The 18,213-nt window shown below is 47.6% G+C and overlaps 1 protein-coding gene across 1 annotated transcript in view; it reads left to right on the top strand.

Moving 5' to 3' along the window:
• The window catches only part of LOC149325446 (solute carrier family 41 member 3-like), a 78,455-nt gene extending 72,762 nt beyond the window's left edge, over window positions 1–5,693 (top strand). Inside the window, exon 9 of the mRNA XM_089564289.1 lies at window positions 2,887–5,693. Coding sequence (XP_089420415.1) covers window positions 2,887–3,198 — 312 coding nt within the window. The 3' untranslated portion in view covers window positions 3,199–5,693. The remainder of the gene's footprint in view (window positions 1–2,886) is intronic.
• Window positions 5,694–18,213: the final 12,520 nt, after the last annotated feature.

Raw genomic sequence — 18,213 nt, 5'->3', positions numbered from 1 at the left:
ATGAGAACCCTCGGATGCCCAGTCTTCTGTATGGCCAGTGCCAGAGTATGTAACCGGCTTCGCCGCAGTGGAAGCATAGTGGGCGGCGCTGGTCGGGAGTTCTCCACTCGTCGCATTTCCTCGGCTGTGTGCGACGCTCGTAGGACGGGCGGGTTGGGGCGAGGGGGCGGCGGTCCAACGCAGCTGGCTGAGGGCGATAGGGGTTTGGGTCTTGTCGTCGAGGTGCAGGACGGCGCACTGCTGCGGCGTAAGTCATGGCTGGGGGCTGCAGAGGCTGCGTGGGTGTCGGCGTCACACCCAAGGCCTGTTGAACTTCATCCCGGATGGCGTCTGTGAGCGATGAAAGCTGCGACTGCGTTCCCGTTGGCAGCAATCGGCGGAGCCCCCCTCGCAAAACTTGACGGATAACATCCCGCAGATTATCGTTGTTATAGCGGTGCCCAGGCAGTTTTCTGAGAAAATGCGCTGCTGGCGGTCATACTGGCGTGCTCGGGCATCAAGAGTTTTTTCCATGGTGGATGCCTCTTCAACGAATTCCGCGACTGTTTTGGGTGGGTTCCGTACGAGGCCCGCAAAGAATTGATCTTTAACTCCTCGCATAAGCAGCTTGACCTTTTCATTTTCCTTCATGCTCGAATCGGCACGCCGGAAGAGACGCTTCATCTCCGCAGTGTACACTACGATGGTCTCGTTTGGGTGTTGTATGCGAGACTGTAGCAGCTGCTGGGCTCTTTCCTTTCTAACGACGTTCGTGAAGGTCTTGACAAGCTGCTCTTTGAAGGTTTTCCAATTCGCGAGGCTAGCTTCCTCATTCTCAAACCAGACTCTTTCTGGTCCCTCCAGGACAAAGAAGACGTACCTAAATTTCATGGCATCGTCCCAGTTGTTAAAGACAGCCACACGGTCGACCTGCTCCAGCCATTCTTCGGGGTCGGCGCCAGCCGAAGCGTCGAAGGTTGGTGGCACCCGGGGCTGCTGCAGAATGACTGGAGTCGTCGTCTGGGGCAAGCTCATGGTGGACGTTGCGGCTGGTTTTCGCTTCCGGGTGGGGTCCGGCAGAGTCCCGAACTCAGGTGCGTCCCCTAGCAGACGTCGGCTTGCGCGGTGGACTGCAGTCAGATCCTCTGGTGAATGACTAAGAAGGCTGGCGTCACCACTTGCTGGGGGTGTCCGGTACATAGAAGGGTACCCAGCACCTCCACCAGATGTCACGTTGTAGTGACGGCAGTCCAGCTGTCAGGAAGACACCAGAAAGACTTGCAAACGAAGCTCTTTATTTGGGCTGACTTGCGCCCGCAAAAGAACTGAATCACTCGGTGGCGGCGTAAGCAACAAGCGTGCTCGTCAATCGTCGGACTACGAATGCCCGCTGCTCGCGGCATCGTTCAATTTAAAGCCGGCAACAAAACTTCGAGATAACAGGTCAAGATCATCTAGAGTAATCTGGAAACACGTAGCTGCCGCTCTTCGTGGCTGTGATCAATCGAGAGTAGTCCGGCCGTTTCTCGCGTCACAAACAGAAATGATAACACCCTTTCGTGCGGCCTTGCGCGAACGAACGGACATTACAATGATACGTGGCAATATGTAAACGATGATGTACAGTGCCACTATCGCGCTTGTACTTGCCTGTGGTTTGCCTCTGAATGCTTAGTCGTAAATGTATTGCCGGCGCCGCTCCTCCGCTGGCCGCATGGGGAGCTAAATGACGCATTTTGTCAGGAATTGATGAGCTAGGTAGCCGTGCGTAGCAAGAATTACATACGTTATGAGGCGATGACATGAAAGCTAGCATTGAGAAATTATGGCATCCTCAGACGGTTCTACCACAACCTATATTTAATAAAGATGCAGGGCATCGGTAACACCTGCTGACGCGCGCAGGGGAGACGCACGGGACACCGGTTTGCGATGAATTGCCGTGAAGGCATTTGCTAGTTGCTGTCTTGGGACCACCTGGCTCCATACCCGTAATTTTTTGCTCACAACTCTGGCACCAGGTTTTCTGGGGAACAGATCCTTTACCGCTATCCCGTTAAAATTAATGCCCATATGTGCGGAATTGGTCATGCTTGAGTTTATGTTCATTGATCCTTGGGAGTCGTCAGCCACTCCTGGCGCATTGGTGCAGGGTTTAAGCAATTCGTCAATGCCCTGCGATGCCAGGTGCTGCCATTGACTGCGACCTCCCACAGTAGTCAGTTCGACCACAATCCGGCAGGCAGGTTGGGAGGACACCATAAGATGGCGTAACCTAGGTGACCCATCTTGGATGCTTCTCTCGAGACATTCCCCTCACAACACCGTCGGCGGATTTTCTGCAGAACGCAAGCCTTAACGCTTTCACGTGGAAACGCGTCCGTGCACAGAACCCCGGTACTCATTACAGCGCCCCAGCTGTTCGAAATTAATACGTAATCCTTGCAATTGAAATTTATTCCGTAACCAAGAGGAATGTTGCCTGGAGGGCAGGTAAAAAGCTGAAAAAAAAACATCTTGAGGAGTCCTGACCTCCTAGCATACACAGAAACGCAGCAGCGTGCCGCGAAGGCGGTACACATCAGCATCAAACGAAGGGAAGAAAAAACAGCTTATACAAACAAGGTACGCAATTTCTGTGAGGAAATCGCGGAAACGTCAATATTTGTTTCAGTAAAAAGATAATTTAAAGCCGTCGACAATGAGTATTTCAACACTTGTCTCCCGTAGTTAGTCCGGCATTTGGTGACATTCCAGGGTTCCAAATAACTACGTCAGGACTGCTTCTTTACCACGTAAAAAAATTATGCCTTAGGAATGGAAAGCTACCTATTGCATATGACAATTGCTGCCTTCGCAGCACAGTTAAGCAGACTCTCCTTTCTTGACGGCCTTGTGCCGGTGCAGGTGGTGGTGTTGCTGTACATGGCTCGGCTCATCGTGTACATGCTGTGGAAGTGGAGAATCGATCCGGACAACGCCGCCATCCCCTGCCTCACGGGCTGCGGCGACTTCCTTGGCACGGGATTCCTTACGCTCGCCTACCTCGTGCTCGCCCGCACAGGCGACAATTCGGCCATCGAGGAGGAAGAACTCAAGTGGTACAGTGCGCACTTCGTCACGCCAGCCACAGCGCCTTCTCCTCCGCACGTGCCTTGGCCCGTCCTGGTCTCCTACGGTGCTCTCCGCCTCGACAATGCCACTACTGCTGCGCCTTAGCAAATGCCGAAAGACGCCTTTCGGCAAGGCTCCCGGAAATGCGGCAGCTTTGGCGGAGGAAGAAGAATGGTGGACGATGTTTTTATTCGCACAAAGATATTTTCCGATTCAAGGTGCCCTCAGCTGCGTCTTCGCAATGGACGTAGTCCTAAGGGCAGATCTAAAACTTCACGAGCCAAAAATGTAACGATGTCGCTATTGGCCATCCTCGCAGGCACACTGGTTGGACACATTAGCAGTGCACATGGAGTCGTCAGTTGCATTCCGCTTTTTTTTTTTTTCAAAGTGAATTCATGGATAGTGGCAACGCTTGCTGTCGGTATTATAATGTTTAAACAGAACAATTTGACAAACGCTTATAAATACACGCAGCTAAGTAGGGACAGTGGTGGTTTTAATCACCCTTTATATGGAAAGGATGTTACAAGAATCCGCAAATCGAAACTTCGTGACATCTCGTTGATTAGTTCCAGTATCTGTGTTCACTGTTCAAGAAGATGACAATACACAAAAATAAGTTTTATAACCTACTTCTTGTTCTTAATTTATCGTTTTTGTTTTCGTTATTCTGCAGTCTTTAACGTTCTTGCTTACTTTGAGCACGCCCATCTGTTTGCATTGTGTTGCGTAATTTTGCGTGTGTGTGCAAGTACGTGACTCAGTGCCTTTGGGGTCGCATATGTATTGCGTTCCACGAGTTGCGTTCCACGCCTGTGTATTGCGGCCCAAGCGGCTCAAACAAGAGCAAGCCCTGTGGTTCGGCTCAGTGCGACAAAAGGTGGCACAAAGAGCAGATTGCTCTCTTTCTCCTGCCGTCTTTATAGTTTTGTGTCGTCTTGGAGCGCTTATATTCGTCGACCCTGTTAATACTATTACTAGCTTCGGACTCGTCGTTGCCAAAAATGTCTCCTCGTCCTCTAAAAGCTATAGTAGAGGTTAGTCACTTTTTTTCCTACTGAACAGCGCTGTTCTGGTAAGATCGGGCATGGGGTCTACCGACGACCCCCAAAATAAGGTAATGCAAAGGTCTTGACTGCTTAAATTACCTCAGAAAAAACTATGCTGGCGAGCCTCGTTGTCGGCGATCATGTTGACAAGGTGGAACACACCTTTTGCAGTGCTTATGGTGCTCGGCTGCTGACCCGAAAGACGCGGGTTCGATCCCGGCCGCGGCGGCTGGAATTTCTTTGGAGGAGAAATTCTAGAGGCCCGTGTACTGTGCGATGTCAGTGCACGTTAAAGAACCCCAGGTGGTCGAAATTTCCGGAGCCCTCCACTACGGCGTCTCTCATAGCCTCAGTCGCTTTGGGACGTTAAACCCCATAAACCTAAACCTAAACCTATTGCAGTGCAATTTCTTGATTATCATATACCTAGGACGCCTTGGCACGAGATGCCAGACTATAAACGCATAAACGCAATAAATAGCTCTTTAGAAGGTCGAACGTCTCGCACAACTGTCCCAATATATTTGAGAGTATGAGTGAATCTCATTTCAAGACGAACATTCACTTGACAGACGGCGGCCAGTATTGCAGCGTAACATTTCGGCCCTCAAGGTTTTTCTTAATTGTGTGGTGACCGAAATCTGCCGTTCTTTCGTCTTTAATACACGACCAATTTTTTCCAAGCATACTGGCTTAAGATTTACGTTTACTTAAGTGTGTGGAATGTGGTTTGGATGCCAACTGACTACGTGTAGCCTATGCCGTTCAGTGCCAATTTGCGCGATTCCAGACATCAACGAGCAGTTTTTCTGACCATTTCATTGGGACTTTTTTTACCAGAATCAAGTTGATTAAAACCGAAACATTTTACTAAACAGTTTTGGGTGGTTCACATGACCGTCCGGTGTCTATCTTACCTATATTTTCTAAGCCTCTTGAAAAAATAATTCACTGTAGGCTTGTAAGTTTTGCTGACCACTGCGAATTAATAACAAAACACCAGTTTGGGTTTAGGAAGAATATGTCTACTGAATTAGCTCTGCTTCACCAGAAAGAGTATATTTTAACACAGTTTGAAAGCAAGGCAATAGTAGTCGGCCTATTTGTCGATTTTTCCAAGGCATTCGACTTGGTGAACCATGATGTTCTGCTGCAGAAGTTGGACTTTTACGGTATACGAGGGTGTGGATTACAGTTATTACAATCATATTTATCCCATCGATGTCAAGTAGTCCAAATAAACAACTCGCGATCACCAGTCCTGCCACTGCTTTGTGGTGTCCCACAGGGCAGCATATTGGGCCCCTTGCTATTTAACCTGTATATTAATGACATTGTTAACATTAACCGGAACGCCAAATTTATTATATATGCAGATGATACTAGCATATTTTTTTCTGGTAATCACATCGATAAACTCATCACTGATTGTAACGACACCATAGTCCAACTGCAGCAATGGTCCTCATCCAATTACATGAAGATTAACGAAAATAAAACAAAAGCAGTTGTCTTCCGGCCGAAAAATAAACCTGTTCCTCCTCATGCTGATATTGTTTTAAACTCTCATCCTGTTGACATTGTTGACCATTTCAAATGTCTTGGTGTGATATTCACTGCCAATATGTCCTGGGAATCTCATGTGAATTTTGTATTAGTGAAACTTGCTCGAATAACCGGTGTAGTTGGTCGTCTCCGATATATGCTTTCTACTAAAACAAAAATATTGGTCTATAATTCTCTTTTCTGTTCACACGTCAACTACTGCCAGCTTGTGTGGGGCACAACTACATTCTCTAACACACAAAAAATATTCCATATGCAAAAACGGTATCTGCGTCACGTGTACAATGCTGGCTACAATGCAACTACTGCAGAATTTTTTCACAGTGCTCATGTTATCACAGCCCACAAGCTATACCATTACCGTTTGAGTGCTCGGTTTAAATATGAAGTTAAAAAAAATATTCACAGCCTGGATGCCTTGGCACATTTAGAAGGAAATGCTAAATGTTATCAGACTAGACATGGAGAAAACTGGAAGGTTGCTGTACCACGCTTGAATTCTGGTATGGAGCGATTGTGTTATTCTTTGCCATCTCTGTTAAACTACTATCAGTCACTGAATTTTGATTTATTTAGTTGTTCCACTCTTAAACTTAGAGACATGTTTGCCGATTGACTAACCTGATTTTATCTATTCTGATGTTTGTGTTACCTAGCTCAGGACTTTTTTCCTTTGGTCTGCACTGATGAAGTGTCTTGATTTGTTTTTTCATTATCTGGTGCTGTCTACACGCTGCCTTATATTTGGGGCTGCGGACTCGTCAAGTTGCCAAGTGGCAGCTTTTTTTTCCGTAGCCCTCCATCTGTAGCACCGATGGAAATAAAGATTTGATTTGATTTGATTTGACATAGCGTTGGGTGGAGAGCGCTATGTACAGTCATGAAATTTGTGAGCGTGAACACGGCAGCGCGTGGCAGATAGCCTCGAACCCTACTCATGGCGATACGCGGCGGCCGCTTTCGTAAACAAAGTGGAAAGGGAGGTCTGTCCTTCGGCTTGCCGGAAGCAGGCAAAGCGGCATACCCCTTTCCACCACGTTGCTGAAAGCAGCCGCCGCGTATCGCCACGAGTAGGGTTCGAGGCTATCTGCCACGCGCTGCCGTGTTCACGCTCATAAATTTCATGACTGTACTTTCCAAGACGCATAGTAACATTATTGATCGCCGTCCTATTCGTTTTCTAATATTCTCTGAAGCCAGCAGCAGCCAGCTATAAAGTGCCCAGGATTAAGTTTATCGTCGCCTCCGGCAGTAGGCGCGAGCATGAAATGCATTTTACGAAAGCCAATAAATTTTCAAGACGTTGGCTTCTTGAATGACATGCGTTCATTTGTTCGATGAGTCAAACGAGAGCGGATTCACCGTAATCAATGGAGAATACCGAAGTAATCTGCGATTCACTGACGACATTTCCTTCCCAAGTCACTCACGAGATGAAGAGCACGTCATGAAAATTGAGCAAGGAAGAGCAGAATGGTGGTTTTAAAAATTAACATGCAGGAAACCAAAGTAATCTTCAAAAGTGACCCCAGAGGCTTCTGAGGCCCTCACAGCGTGCTTCCATTCGCAAGAGAACAGCATTTCACAAATATCATGCAAGTGATAAGGGAATACGTCTACTTAGGGCAGGTAGTGTCCGCTGACCTGGATCATAAGAGGTAAATTACTAGAATAAGATTGGGGTGTAGCGCATATGCCAGTTTACCAATATCGCTCAAGAGATAAGTATACAAAAGCGGTGTCTAACTAGTACTAGCCTATGGGGCAGCAACGTGGAGGCTAACGAAAAGTGTTCAGCTTAAAGTTAAGGACAAGGCAGAGAGATATGGAAAGATATATTATAGGTGTACCGTTAAAAGACTGAAAGCTGGCGGAGTGGATGAGTGAAAAGACCTGGTCATTGACATCCTAATCGAAAGCACGACCAAACAATGGCCTCTGGCAGGTCATTTATTGCGAAGGTAAGATAACCGCTGCTTAAGGGTAACGGAGTGGATTCCAAGAGAATTTAAGATTAGCAGGGAGCAGCAGAGTGTTACCTGGGAGGATGAGATAAAGAAGCTTGCGGGTGTACGGTGGCTGCAGCTAGCAAAGGAAAGGTTCAATTAGAGAGACATTAGAGAGGTTTTTGCCCTGCAGCAGGCGTAGTCGGAAAGATATTTGTTTTACAGGCACGCCTATGAATCTATGATGTGTACTGTTTAGCGACGGTAAGAACCCTTTTATTTACAGACGCACCACCTCTGTTCGTTTAGTAGTGCTAAGCTCCAGTGCGAACATGCAAAACTTTGTACATTTGAGCCACTTGCACTAGTCTCGGCACCGAGTTTTCTGAGGTATACGGAGAGCAAATGAGCATAACACACGCAGTGGTGCTCGAGGCCGCCGGCAATGTGATCATTTTAGTTGCCCTAGAGGCTTCGAAGGCGCGCACTTCACGCATCCATTCGCTAAGGTAAGCATGCGGGCTAGCTCAACATACACCAAAAATGACGCTCAGGAAAAGTTTACACACGAGCGCTGGTTCTTCCATTCATGGCACACCGGTTCATTTTGTGTGCGCCAAGCCGCATACTCCTGGCGGAGAAAGTTTCAGAAAGTTTTTTTTCTTAAATCTACAGCTTCAAAATTCGACCTCAGGGTGGCCATGGTATCCGGACGACGTTCGATTCAGCGTGCCAGGAACTGCAGCAAAAACATTTCTTGCTTTAGTAAACTTCATGCATTGAGTCATCCAAACGTTCAAGCCAGACGTGCACAAACGGCAAGGCAGTGGATTTTAATGGTGCAAAGGCAGCGTAGCCAAAGAACGCCAATATTGATGTGCTTTTTGTCAACCTGAGGTGGGTGCAAGGAAAATTTCCCCAAGTTTTTCACCCTAAAGAATCCTTAAACCAATAATTTCGAACGGAAGCTATGTTTTCTTTGTAGTTATCACCAAAGTAGTATGTTTAAATATGGAACGGGTGAGAAATTGGAAGCTCCGATCATTACGGTGACGCCATTATGATTATTCAGTTGTTAAACTTTGATACTTAAACTTTAAACTTAAACTTTAAAACTTTGATAGTCCCACCGTTCTGCTCTCTCTGGCTAACTCATTCTTTAAAATTTGAACGGTATTAGAAGAACCGTTAGACGAGGTATATAAGCAACTCTAGTTTTCAAGTGTACGGCGGATTTATGATCATCATCGTCGTAGCCGGTCTACGCCCACTGCAGGGCAACGGCCTCTCCTACGTCTCTTCAATTGACCCTGTCCTTCGCCAGGTGTGGCCGCCGTATCTCGGCAGAGTTCTTAATTCTATCCAGCCACCTAACTTTCTTCCGCCCCTGCTACGCGCGCCTTCTCTTGGAAACACAGTTGCGATTATCTTGAATTCTCATTGCGTGCCCTACCAAAGCGGCTGATTACTTGGAGCCTAAATGCTGAAGAAAAAAAAACTGTTCGTTATCTGTATGATTTTTATAAAAAAGACGGCACTTCTTGCAACGAAGTGGCGTAGGCTGAAAGCTTTCCAGTGCTCGCTAGCAGCTGTCCGAAATACCTTATAACATTTTTCTGGACACAAGAATATCGCCCGACAGCTACACAAAGGCGACTTATTAAAGTTTCACAGTAATCAACACAAAGGCCATACCCTCTAAGCTGCAGTACATTCCGCTAAATACCGACCAGCTGTTCACCTGCCACCATGTTTTATTATTATTTCCCACAAATTGTGAGAGGGGTGTCGGATATTTTTTTTTCATTTGCCCATTTCTTCCTGATCGACCCCCCCCCCCCCCCCCCCCCGGAGTATTTAGATTCCGAAAAGATCACATGATATGAACTTTCCCTCTATTTTGCCGACGCCTGTTTCCCCTGCGGTTCGCCGATAGGGCCACCGAGTTTCTGTGAGCACGTTTCCCTGTCTTGTCATTAACAACAACAGTTGTGACGCCCAGGAACGTCTCTCTCATCTACCCGTCCGGCGGTCGTCCATGTTGTCCTCTGGTAGAGGTGCACATACCAAGAGCGCGCGATATGTTGCGTTGAAAAGTCACACAGGAGGAACGCATAAGACTTAAGTTCGACACTCAGTCGTGAAATTTTGAGTTAACAGTTAATACAATTACAATTAACGAAGGAATTTCTCGGAACAAATAATGTAATCACGAAAAGAATCGCACACTGGTTTGGGCCATATCCTTTGGCGCTTCCCTTAAGTGAGGAGATAACCGGAACAGAAAGAGGAAGCCTGAAGCGGGTGAGAGGGAAGAGAAGAAATTTATCAAGTGATTCAGCTTCACCACATGACACGCAAAGGTTCGACATAGAGAACTATTATCGGCGCACGTCCAGATTTAAACTTGTTATTGCTCAGCGCAAAACGGTCACGGACACCTGGCATTGTAATTAACTGCATAAACGAATGCTCCAACGGAAGTTGTCGTTGTAAGCATTTCAAAATATGGCACATACCAACAACGGCGGGGGATCGGCCAAGAACAGGGAGGAGGTTGATGATGATGATGATGCCCTGAGGCTTAATGGAGGTTACGCCAAAGGCTGAACATGCAGGCCTCTTTCTTTTCGTATTCGTCTACGCATGCAGCGTGGATCGCATGCATCCACTGACCTCGCCACCTCCTGATTGCCTCATTTGCGTAATAAAAGAGTGGGTCTCGAAAATATTTAGATCACTCCGCTTTTTTAGGTATACTTGAACCTCTCAATTTGCGTTCTTCGTCATGGAGTTTATAATTCAAGAATCTATCTGAATTTGGCACTATGCGTACCAATTCATGAGCGCGCACTGTTCTTGATAAAAACCATCATCAGTGCGAGAACCACACCTGCTTCCAGGCGACATATTGGATAACCTCGGTGTCCGATCTCCCAGAACTTCGAACCGCTGCGGCCTGCTGAGCTGCTTACAGGCATCGGATTCCCAAGTGTTCAAAGGTAAGCATGCGCGATCAGAACTGTGAGCGAGGCGTTTGTATTGCGAACAACGTCCGGCCAACCCATACGTTTTGTCCGTAGGACAATCTATATGCTCCGTAACCCTACCGCTAGCGTTCAGCCATGTTCAACTCGGATAGTAAATGCACAGTAATTTGTCCGATAAGAGTTGTTGTGTGCGCGCCAGTCAGGCATGTTGTAACCAATAACTCTCGGTTTCGTCAACCGGTCAACGAAAACGTTCTTCGTGGATTTCTAGGAGCAGCAAGCTGTCAAATGCGCCAGCGTCGGCTCTCATATGTCTTCTAGCGGCCACATCCCTTGGGTGTGTCTGATTGGCCGGGCATGCAAGGCTTTTGCAAGATTCTTCGCGCACCATTAGCTTTCAGTGTTGCCGGACTTATCCCTCCTCGATATGGCCAGAGATCTCACACGATACGGATGGAGCAGGTGCCAGCAGACGCCTTTCTGGACCGTCTCTTAAATCGCTTTAGGCGCGACAATAATTCCTTTCCGCAACGGCTAAATTGCGGTCTAGCAGTTACCCGTGTTAACTAGGCAATGCAAACAGCTCCGACGAGGCAGAGGGTGGACTAATGCAGCGCAAACTTTCGAGTGGGTTTAAGATGGAAACATTAAAGTTTAGTATCTGCAGAGGCTGGTGAATAACGATTAGAAAAAGGAAGGCACAATGCGTAATCGATTTATACGACAGAAACAGCAGTACCTGCTTCGTAGAAGTCATTCACTGCGGGAAAGGGAAGGTCTAAAATGGAGATATGAGAATGCGCCTGGGACTAAATGGAGCAAAGTTGAGCATGCCTTATTTTCAAGATATCTATACGAGCAGCGTAGTTAACAGGACACAACGAAGAGGGACACATACACACACAGCGCTGTTACTGCAGATATGCATTACAACCTAGCCCGAGACATCACTTTTGTGAACCTAACTATATGTGGGGTAGTTTTGTTTAATTTTCCGGTTCTTATTAACGAATTCTATTTATGATCCATTTAGTATAAACCCATGTGAAACTATATTAAGTTGACAGAACAAGAGCTACCAGAGGACCTAACGAAGTGAAATAGCAAGATCTTGACATGAGGGTTTGGTTCCAGGAAGCGGAGACGAGTTTTTGGTTTGAGGTTAAAGTTTGTAGGTTTGTTTGGCGTGTTTGCTTTTTCGGAGTCGCGGCAGGTTAATAAACATTTTGAGTGCGTGACCGTGGTACATTTTTATAACACACTTTTTATCTTTTAATAGCTTTTTCTTTGTTCAGAACAAGCGAAATAAAAAAAAAGATGACACTGGTTTGTTACCAAAGCGTTAGCAAGCCTCCACGGAGGTTTAGTGGTTAGGGTGCTCGGCTGGTGATCCGAAAGACTCAAGTTCGATCCCGGCGGCGGCAGTTTAATTTCTATGGAGGCGAAATTCTAGAGGCCCGTGTACTGTGCGATGTCAGTGCGCGTTAAAGAACCCCAGGTGGCCGAAATTTCCGGAGCCCTTCACTAAGGCGTCTCTCATAGACTGAGTCTCTTTGGGATGTTAATCCCCATGAACTAAACCGTAAGCCAAACTAAAGCATTAGCACATTCCTCCTGATCGCACGAAAGCAGTCGATCACTCTTAATGGTCATCACCATTCTCTGCAGCACCGTCCCGTGTGTCCGCGGGGGTTTCAACGAAACACCACCGGTCATTCAAGCACATCGGAAGCTTCCAGCAAATCACACCAGGCCGTAAAAGAAGAGTGAGTAAGCAAAATAACTGCAGTGCTTAGCAAAAGAGTTCAAAGCGTCTAAGTGGCAGATTTTGGCGGGGTAATTCAGTGTCGTCCGTCACAAGAATAACTGCTCTAGCCTACAGATTATCCTTTTGAAGCGTTGTCCACAATATGCAACAAATGCGCAGCTTCTTCTTGGAGTGTGCTCCAGCTAGCACCAATTCCTTTGTTGAAAGCGAATTCCGTAGACATGCTATTGTAAACTGGGGTGCCTTTTCGATTGAGATAGCCACTGTAGTGAATATTTCTCAGAACACTAAGCTGAGCAGCACGTCTTTGGACTCTAGAGAGATTTTGTCACCGATAAAATCATTTTTGTTGCGAAAGCAACACTACAGAAGTCGCCAAGGAAAGGCGATACTGCGCGTGCGCGAGGAGCAGTGACGTCACACGGCACACAGCTGGCGCGCCGCCGTCGCTGCGCGGGTGACTCACAGGTGCCTCCGACGCGCTCGGCAGTTGCGCATGCACAGTAGCGGCGCATAGCTAGCGTGTCGGGGCCGCCGCCGCTGCCGCGCGCTCTCAATCCCCCCCCCCCCCTCCCCCCCCCCTTTCTTCGTTGTTTTCGCAATCTGCTAGTCTTAACCAGAGCTAAACCACTGTCAATTAATTTTTTTTCTGCAATTTCTAGCATGAAGACCATCTTCAGAAAAAATGTGAACCCCTTATCTCTCACGTACTCGCGTAACTATGGTGTTTTGCTGTGGCGATTTGCAGCCATTGGGACTCTTTGCACGCTGTTTTTTACCTGGATAAAACTTACTTTGTGCTTTAAAGCGCAAATAGGCTGTCACTTGGGGCTCCAGTTTCTAGACCTCAACCTCATGCTCGGAGAAACGTGTGTACGCTGGTGCTACCGCGCTAGAGCCAAAAAAGATGTTATCCTTTTGCGTCGGCCCAATGACAAACTGTTAAGAAGGCTATTGCGGCCGCTTCTCTAGAATCCGCACTCGTGAAGTGATGCACTCACATGATGCAAGAGAGCTTTCGGGGCGAGGTAGCCAGACTGCGCAATGCAGGGTTCCCTGCCTATGTGTTGACAGGTGTGACCGAGGCACTGCTACAGAAATTCAAGGGAAGGGAAAAGAAAACACGGAGACCAGGAAGACTCGGGAACGCGAAAAAAGTTTCTATTCCATACATCCACGAGGTGTCCCACAACCTAAAAAGGTAAAAAGGATAGGCAACAAGTACGGCGTCCCGATGGTTTCTCTCGGTGTCGTGTAACTTGGCCCAGATGTGCCCTAAGGTCAGCAGTAGTGCCCTGCAACATCTGGCTCTAGAGAAGAAGCGCGCCAAGCCCTTTTTTGTTCGGTGTGCCAGGGGTGTGGTCTCTGAGATGCCCGTTTCTTGTGGCAAAGTGTACGTTGGCCATACTGAGCGTTCTGTTAATGAACGTGACAGGAAACATGAAAGAACGTTTGAAAACGCATTAGACTCAAGCACGAATCGACCCGCCCACTTCCGTTCTTGAAAGGCTCAAAACGATCGCAACTATGAGCCACAGCTTGACAAGATCAAAATGCTGACGAGGAGGAAAGATAGATTAGCTCGGGAAATATCGGAAGCCTTTGTTTATCAAGGCAAGAGGCCATGTGTGTCAGCACCACCTCTGTCTCCCTGCATACCAGCGAATTAACAGTGCTTAAAAATTGGGGAAGAAATGCAGTGTTAGGAGAAGGTAAGTGACGCCAACCAAGTAAAATACAGGAAAAACACGACGTTTCGGGACCGGCTCGGCCCCTTCTTCACGGTGTGACTACGGGCGAGCGCAGCTTGGCTTTTTAAGCCCCTGTGTGGAGGACCTGCGGGTCAATGGCCGCAGCCCATGGACGTAGGATGAGGGGAGAGTCCCCAGGGAACGATTAACATTCTCTCGTGTTTGCTGTATGTGCCACGACTCGAGTAGAAGCCTCCTGCGTGGGTTAGAAATGCAGTATCATGTCCTTAATATACTTTGATGTATTTGCTGTCATATTGAGTAGAATACACAAAGAAAAAAAGTGCGGCCTCACTTTTCTCTCCCCCATCTTCCTCCTTTCCAGTTTTCCTGGCCGTTTGTTCTGTGGCCAGTTATAGATGGGCTTTTGCTAACTGCTGTCTTTCTTGCATGTGGAACAAAAATGCGTGTCAGTAAACATTGTTGGAGTCAGCGCCATTCATGTCTTTCTGTGTATTCGTCTCAAATGTAGCGCTATCTAAATTTTAAGAAAAGAAAATGCATCACCAACTAGGCCCGCAACGTGTTTTATTAATATACTTGAGGCTTGCAGAGCACTGTTTTGCAGAAAATTATTTCCTTTTTTCGAAGCTTTTATCCCTGAAATAATAAAGGCACTGAGGTGTATGCAACCGCATATCAACGATGGGTGCAGATCTCTGGTTATTGCTGACTAATCCGGTACTCTGCTGCCTATACGGCTCCTTACTCATCCGACCGAAAATGGCGCAACAGTAGCGATCACTCCTACACGATCGTGCGTCTCTTTGCCGTGCGTCACGTCGCCCAGCAGCTGTTTCTGTGCCACGTCACCTGCTTCGTGTGGTTCCTTGACACGAAAGAAAGTCTCTCGATGCGCGCGAAACATTATCGCATCTGTGTAAAAAAGTGCGGGCTAGCATGCTTAAACGTTACCTAACGTAACACGACCCCTACTGGTCTCCTTGGTAACGATCATACAGGAGCAGTAAATTACGATGAACCCTAAAGTCCAGCAAACAGCCTTTACAAGACAACTTCGATCTGTGCTGTTTGCTACGCCATTTCGCGCTGTCCCGCCGTCTGGCGCTTAATGATGATCGCCATTTCATTGCACCAATGGCAGCTTGGTTAATGCGCGTCACGTTAGCCTTGCGTTTAGTCTAGGCAGGCCGGTGTCAGACACCCGTGTTTCTAAGCAGTTCGCGCGGCCACAACGCCAGGTTACAGTCCGAGGGCAGGGGAAAGGTTGCACACGTGAAAAAATTGGCGAGCACCCAGGGCTACCTGGAGTGAAACCCCGCGCATTACCCATACGAGGAATTTGCTTAACCCGCTGTGCTACCCCTGCGGTCGGCAATGGCTTCGCCGCAGACGCTTATACCCATGCTCCACAAGACGGAGACACAAAGAAGTTCTAAATCTTAGTCTGCCCTCTCAAGCTTTCAATTAAAGTGTTTTCATAGCCGCTCCATAAACTTTACCGTGTTCTCTGAGACTTGCCGTTAACTGGTGAGCGCGCATCTTAATCAAGCCAACTTTCTTTCATTTTTATAGTCGTAGCTGGTAAACAACAACGCGCCAGTGCTTGCAATGGGTTACGACTGACCAATAAGCCTTTTTCTTGCACTTACTTACTCTGACCCGTGAATCGGTACCGTATGGTAATGCAACATTCCCAGTACTGGTGATCAGATGCATCTTCCTATGCCAACGAGTGCCTTCTATAATGGGTCCTTTGTGTTGAGGCCAAGGGCCGCCTACGCGATAGGAATGAAGCGCATGGGCCTTGCAGTACGCTCTTCATTTTGCAGGGTTTGGTAGCCATCACTGACACATGGCGCCAGGCTGAACAGGTCTCAGTTTGTCAATATACGCTGGAACGACGTAAAAGCACAAGTGTCATTTCATTTATTCAGAGGCCGAGTATGCTGAAATATATCAGTAGGTCGAGTATCGCAAAACACTAAAGGAACGCCCATACCCAAGAACATGGATCCTAACCTGCACAAAGCACGCAGTGAGGCAAGGGCTGAATACCTACATAAGTCATTAGCACCCCAAGCAACGACGGTATACGTGGACGCAGCCACATAGACAAGAACAGCGGGGCAACACAACAGCAATGCGGTAACAACGGTGATTGACTCGAACCTACCCTAGATCACCAGCGCATCACTACAAGACTGTACGATAGTCGAGGCTGAGGAAGCGGCTGTCGCTCTAGCGGCAGCGGAGGGCTACCAATCTAAACGGTCTCTAACCATCCTTACAGACTCACAAACAGCATGCCGCAACTGCCTACGCGGCAGAATAGGGCACAGAGCACTCCGAATACTCCGCTCTGGGGCCACATAACACAACGACAACCAAACGAAGAACCAATCAGGCATACGATAATAAGGACGCCGGGACACGCGGGAGTAACAGGGAACCAACAGGCGGACAGGATAGCTCGAGGGTACACTTACTTATTACCGAGCATCCAAAGTAGGCGACCTCGAGGGGAACGAACCTGTAGCCCAAGATTATTCGTCGATACTAAACTAATACAAGGGCTACAAAAAGCGGCATCCACCACCACACAACTCCCTTAGCTGTAGGCTCGTACCCGAGCCTACACGTACTCACCAAACTGTATCCCACACAGTACACTTACAAATGCCCTTGATGCAAGAAACCACCCACGCTGTACCACGTAATGTGCACATGCCAGAGGATCAGTGTGGCACCCGTTATAGCAAACCCGAGTGCGGAGCAATGGGAGGGAGTGCTATGCAGCGTTCGCCGAGTCGACAAAGAAGGTCTTCTAGCAAAACTGGCACCAGCTTCCAGCGGAGCCCTGGTCTAGGGGCAACCGACCTTTGTACACGTAGATGGCCGAAGCCATCTGAAAGCCGCAGACGAAAAGCAAACCTAGACCTTAATAAAGTTTTCCACTCACTCACTCAGTAGGTCCTCCAAAGGAATTTACAATGCGCGCTGCGTGCCTCTGGATAACCAAACCAGCTGCTCTGGCGAGAACAGTGTCTGCTTCCGGAGTAAACTTAATGGGAGCTGCCTAAGGACCCTGTATGGAACACCACCAATACAATCAGGCGCAAGAGACGAGGAAACATACGAACACACGCCTGTATTCCTCGTCACTTGTGCCGGTTGGCGTTCCCGCTGATCGATACAGACTTCTTAACCAACTACCCCCCGAAAATGTTCTTACTCAAGGATTTTTTTGATAAACCATACCTCTCCCAAAAAAACTTTCTTTTAGCACAAAATAACTGCGAAAACATCTTGATGTACACCCTGGGTGTCCTGACCCCGCATATTCACGACCTACCCTCTGGAACGACCTACCCAACGAAATCGCAGCCATCATGTGCTCATCCAACTTTGCTAATAATGTTACCAGTCATGTTTCTTTGTGTTAACACTTGCTCACCAAAATATATGTACCCACCCCTTATGTAATACCCCTCGTGGGTCTTTAAGGTAATAAAATGAAATGAAATGAAATTCACAACAACAATATATTAATTTGTAGCGACACACCTATTCTCTCGCACCTTAGCTCTAGAGGCAGCCATCTATGCATCAGTAACTGCGAGCACACGCGGAGTGGCCACGACTGCGCTTGTAAATACTTCATTACAGGTGCTCCGTACTCAACGCTCTGCCAATCTAGTTCTGCTCAGTGGAACAGGATATGGCAAGCACGGAAAAGAAAAAGCAGCGCCAAGCATATAACCTCAGAAAGAGAAGGTTGCAGGCGTTGGCTCTACTGTACTTTATTTCCGGCATCCCATGTTTCGTGCTTCTTACGTGTCGCCGTGAAGTAGTATGGAGTGCAGTATGATGTACTTTTCTGCAGGCTATTATGCATTTCCACTGAAGTAGCGATGGGCGCTGTTGATAGCTGATTCTGAAAGGATAAACTAAACCACTTTCTAACTTTTTACCAGAGCTGTGTAACAGATGTCTGTCCGTCTTTATTAGGAAACACAAACGATATGTGGCTGGCTTATACAGTTCCGCATCATTGTGTTCGTTGTAGGCTCGGACTGCGCCATA

This window comes from Amblyomma mixtum, chromosome 10, assembly GCF_055824585.1.
Source record: "Amblyomma mixtum isolate Tamu chromosome 10, ASM5582458v1, whole genome shotgun sequence".
NCBI classification, from domain to species: Eukaryota; Metazoa; Arthropoda; class Arachnida; order Ixodida; family Ixodidae; genus Amblyomma; species Amblyomma mixtum.
Note: the sequence above shows the minus strand (reverse complement) of the source record. Positions and strands in the feature narration are given on the sequence as shown.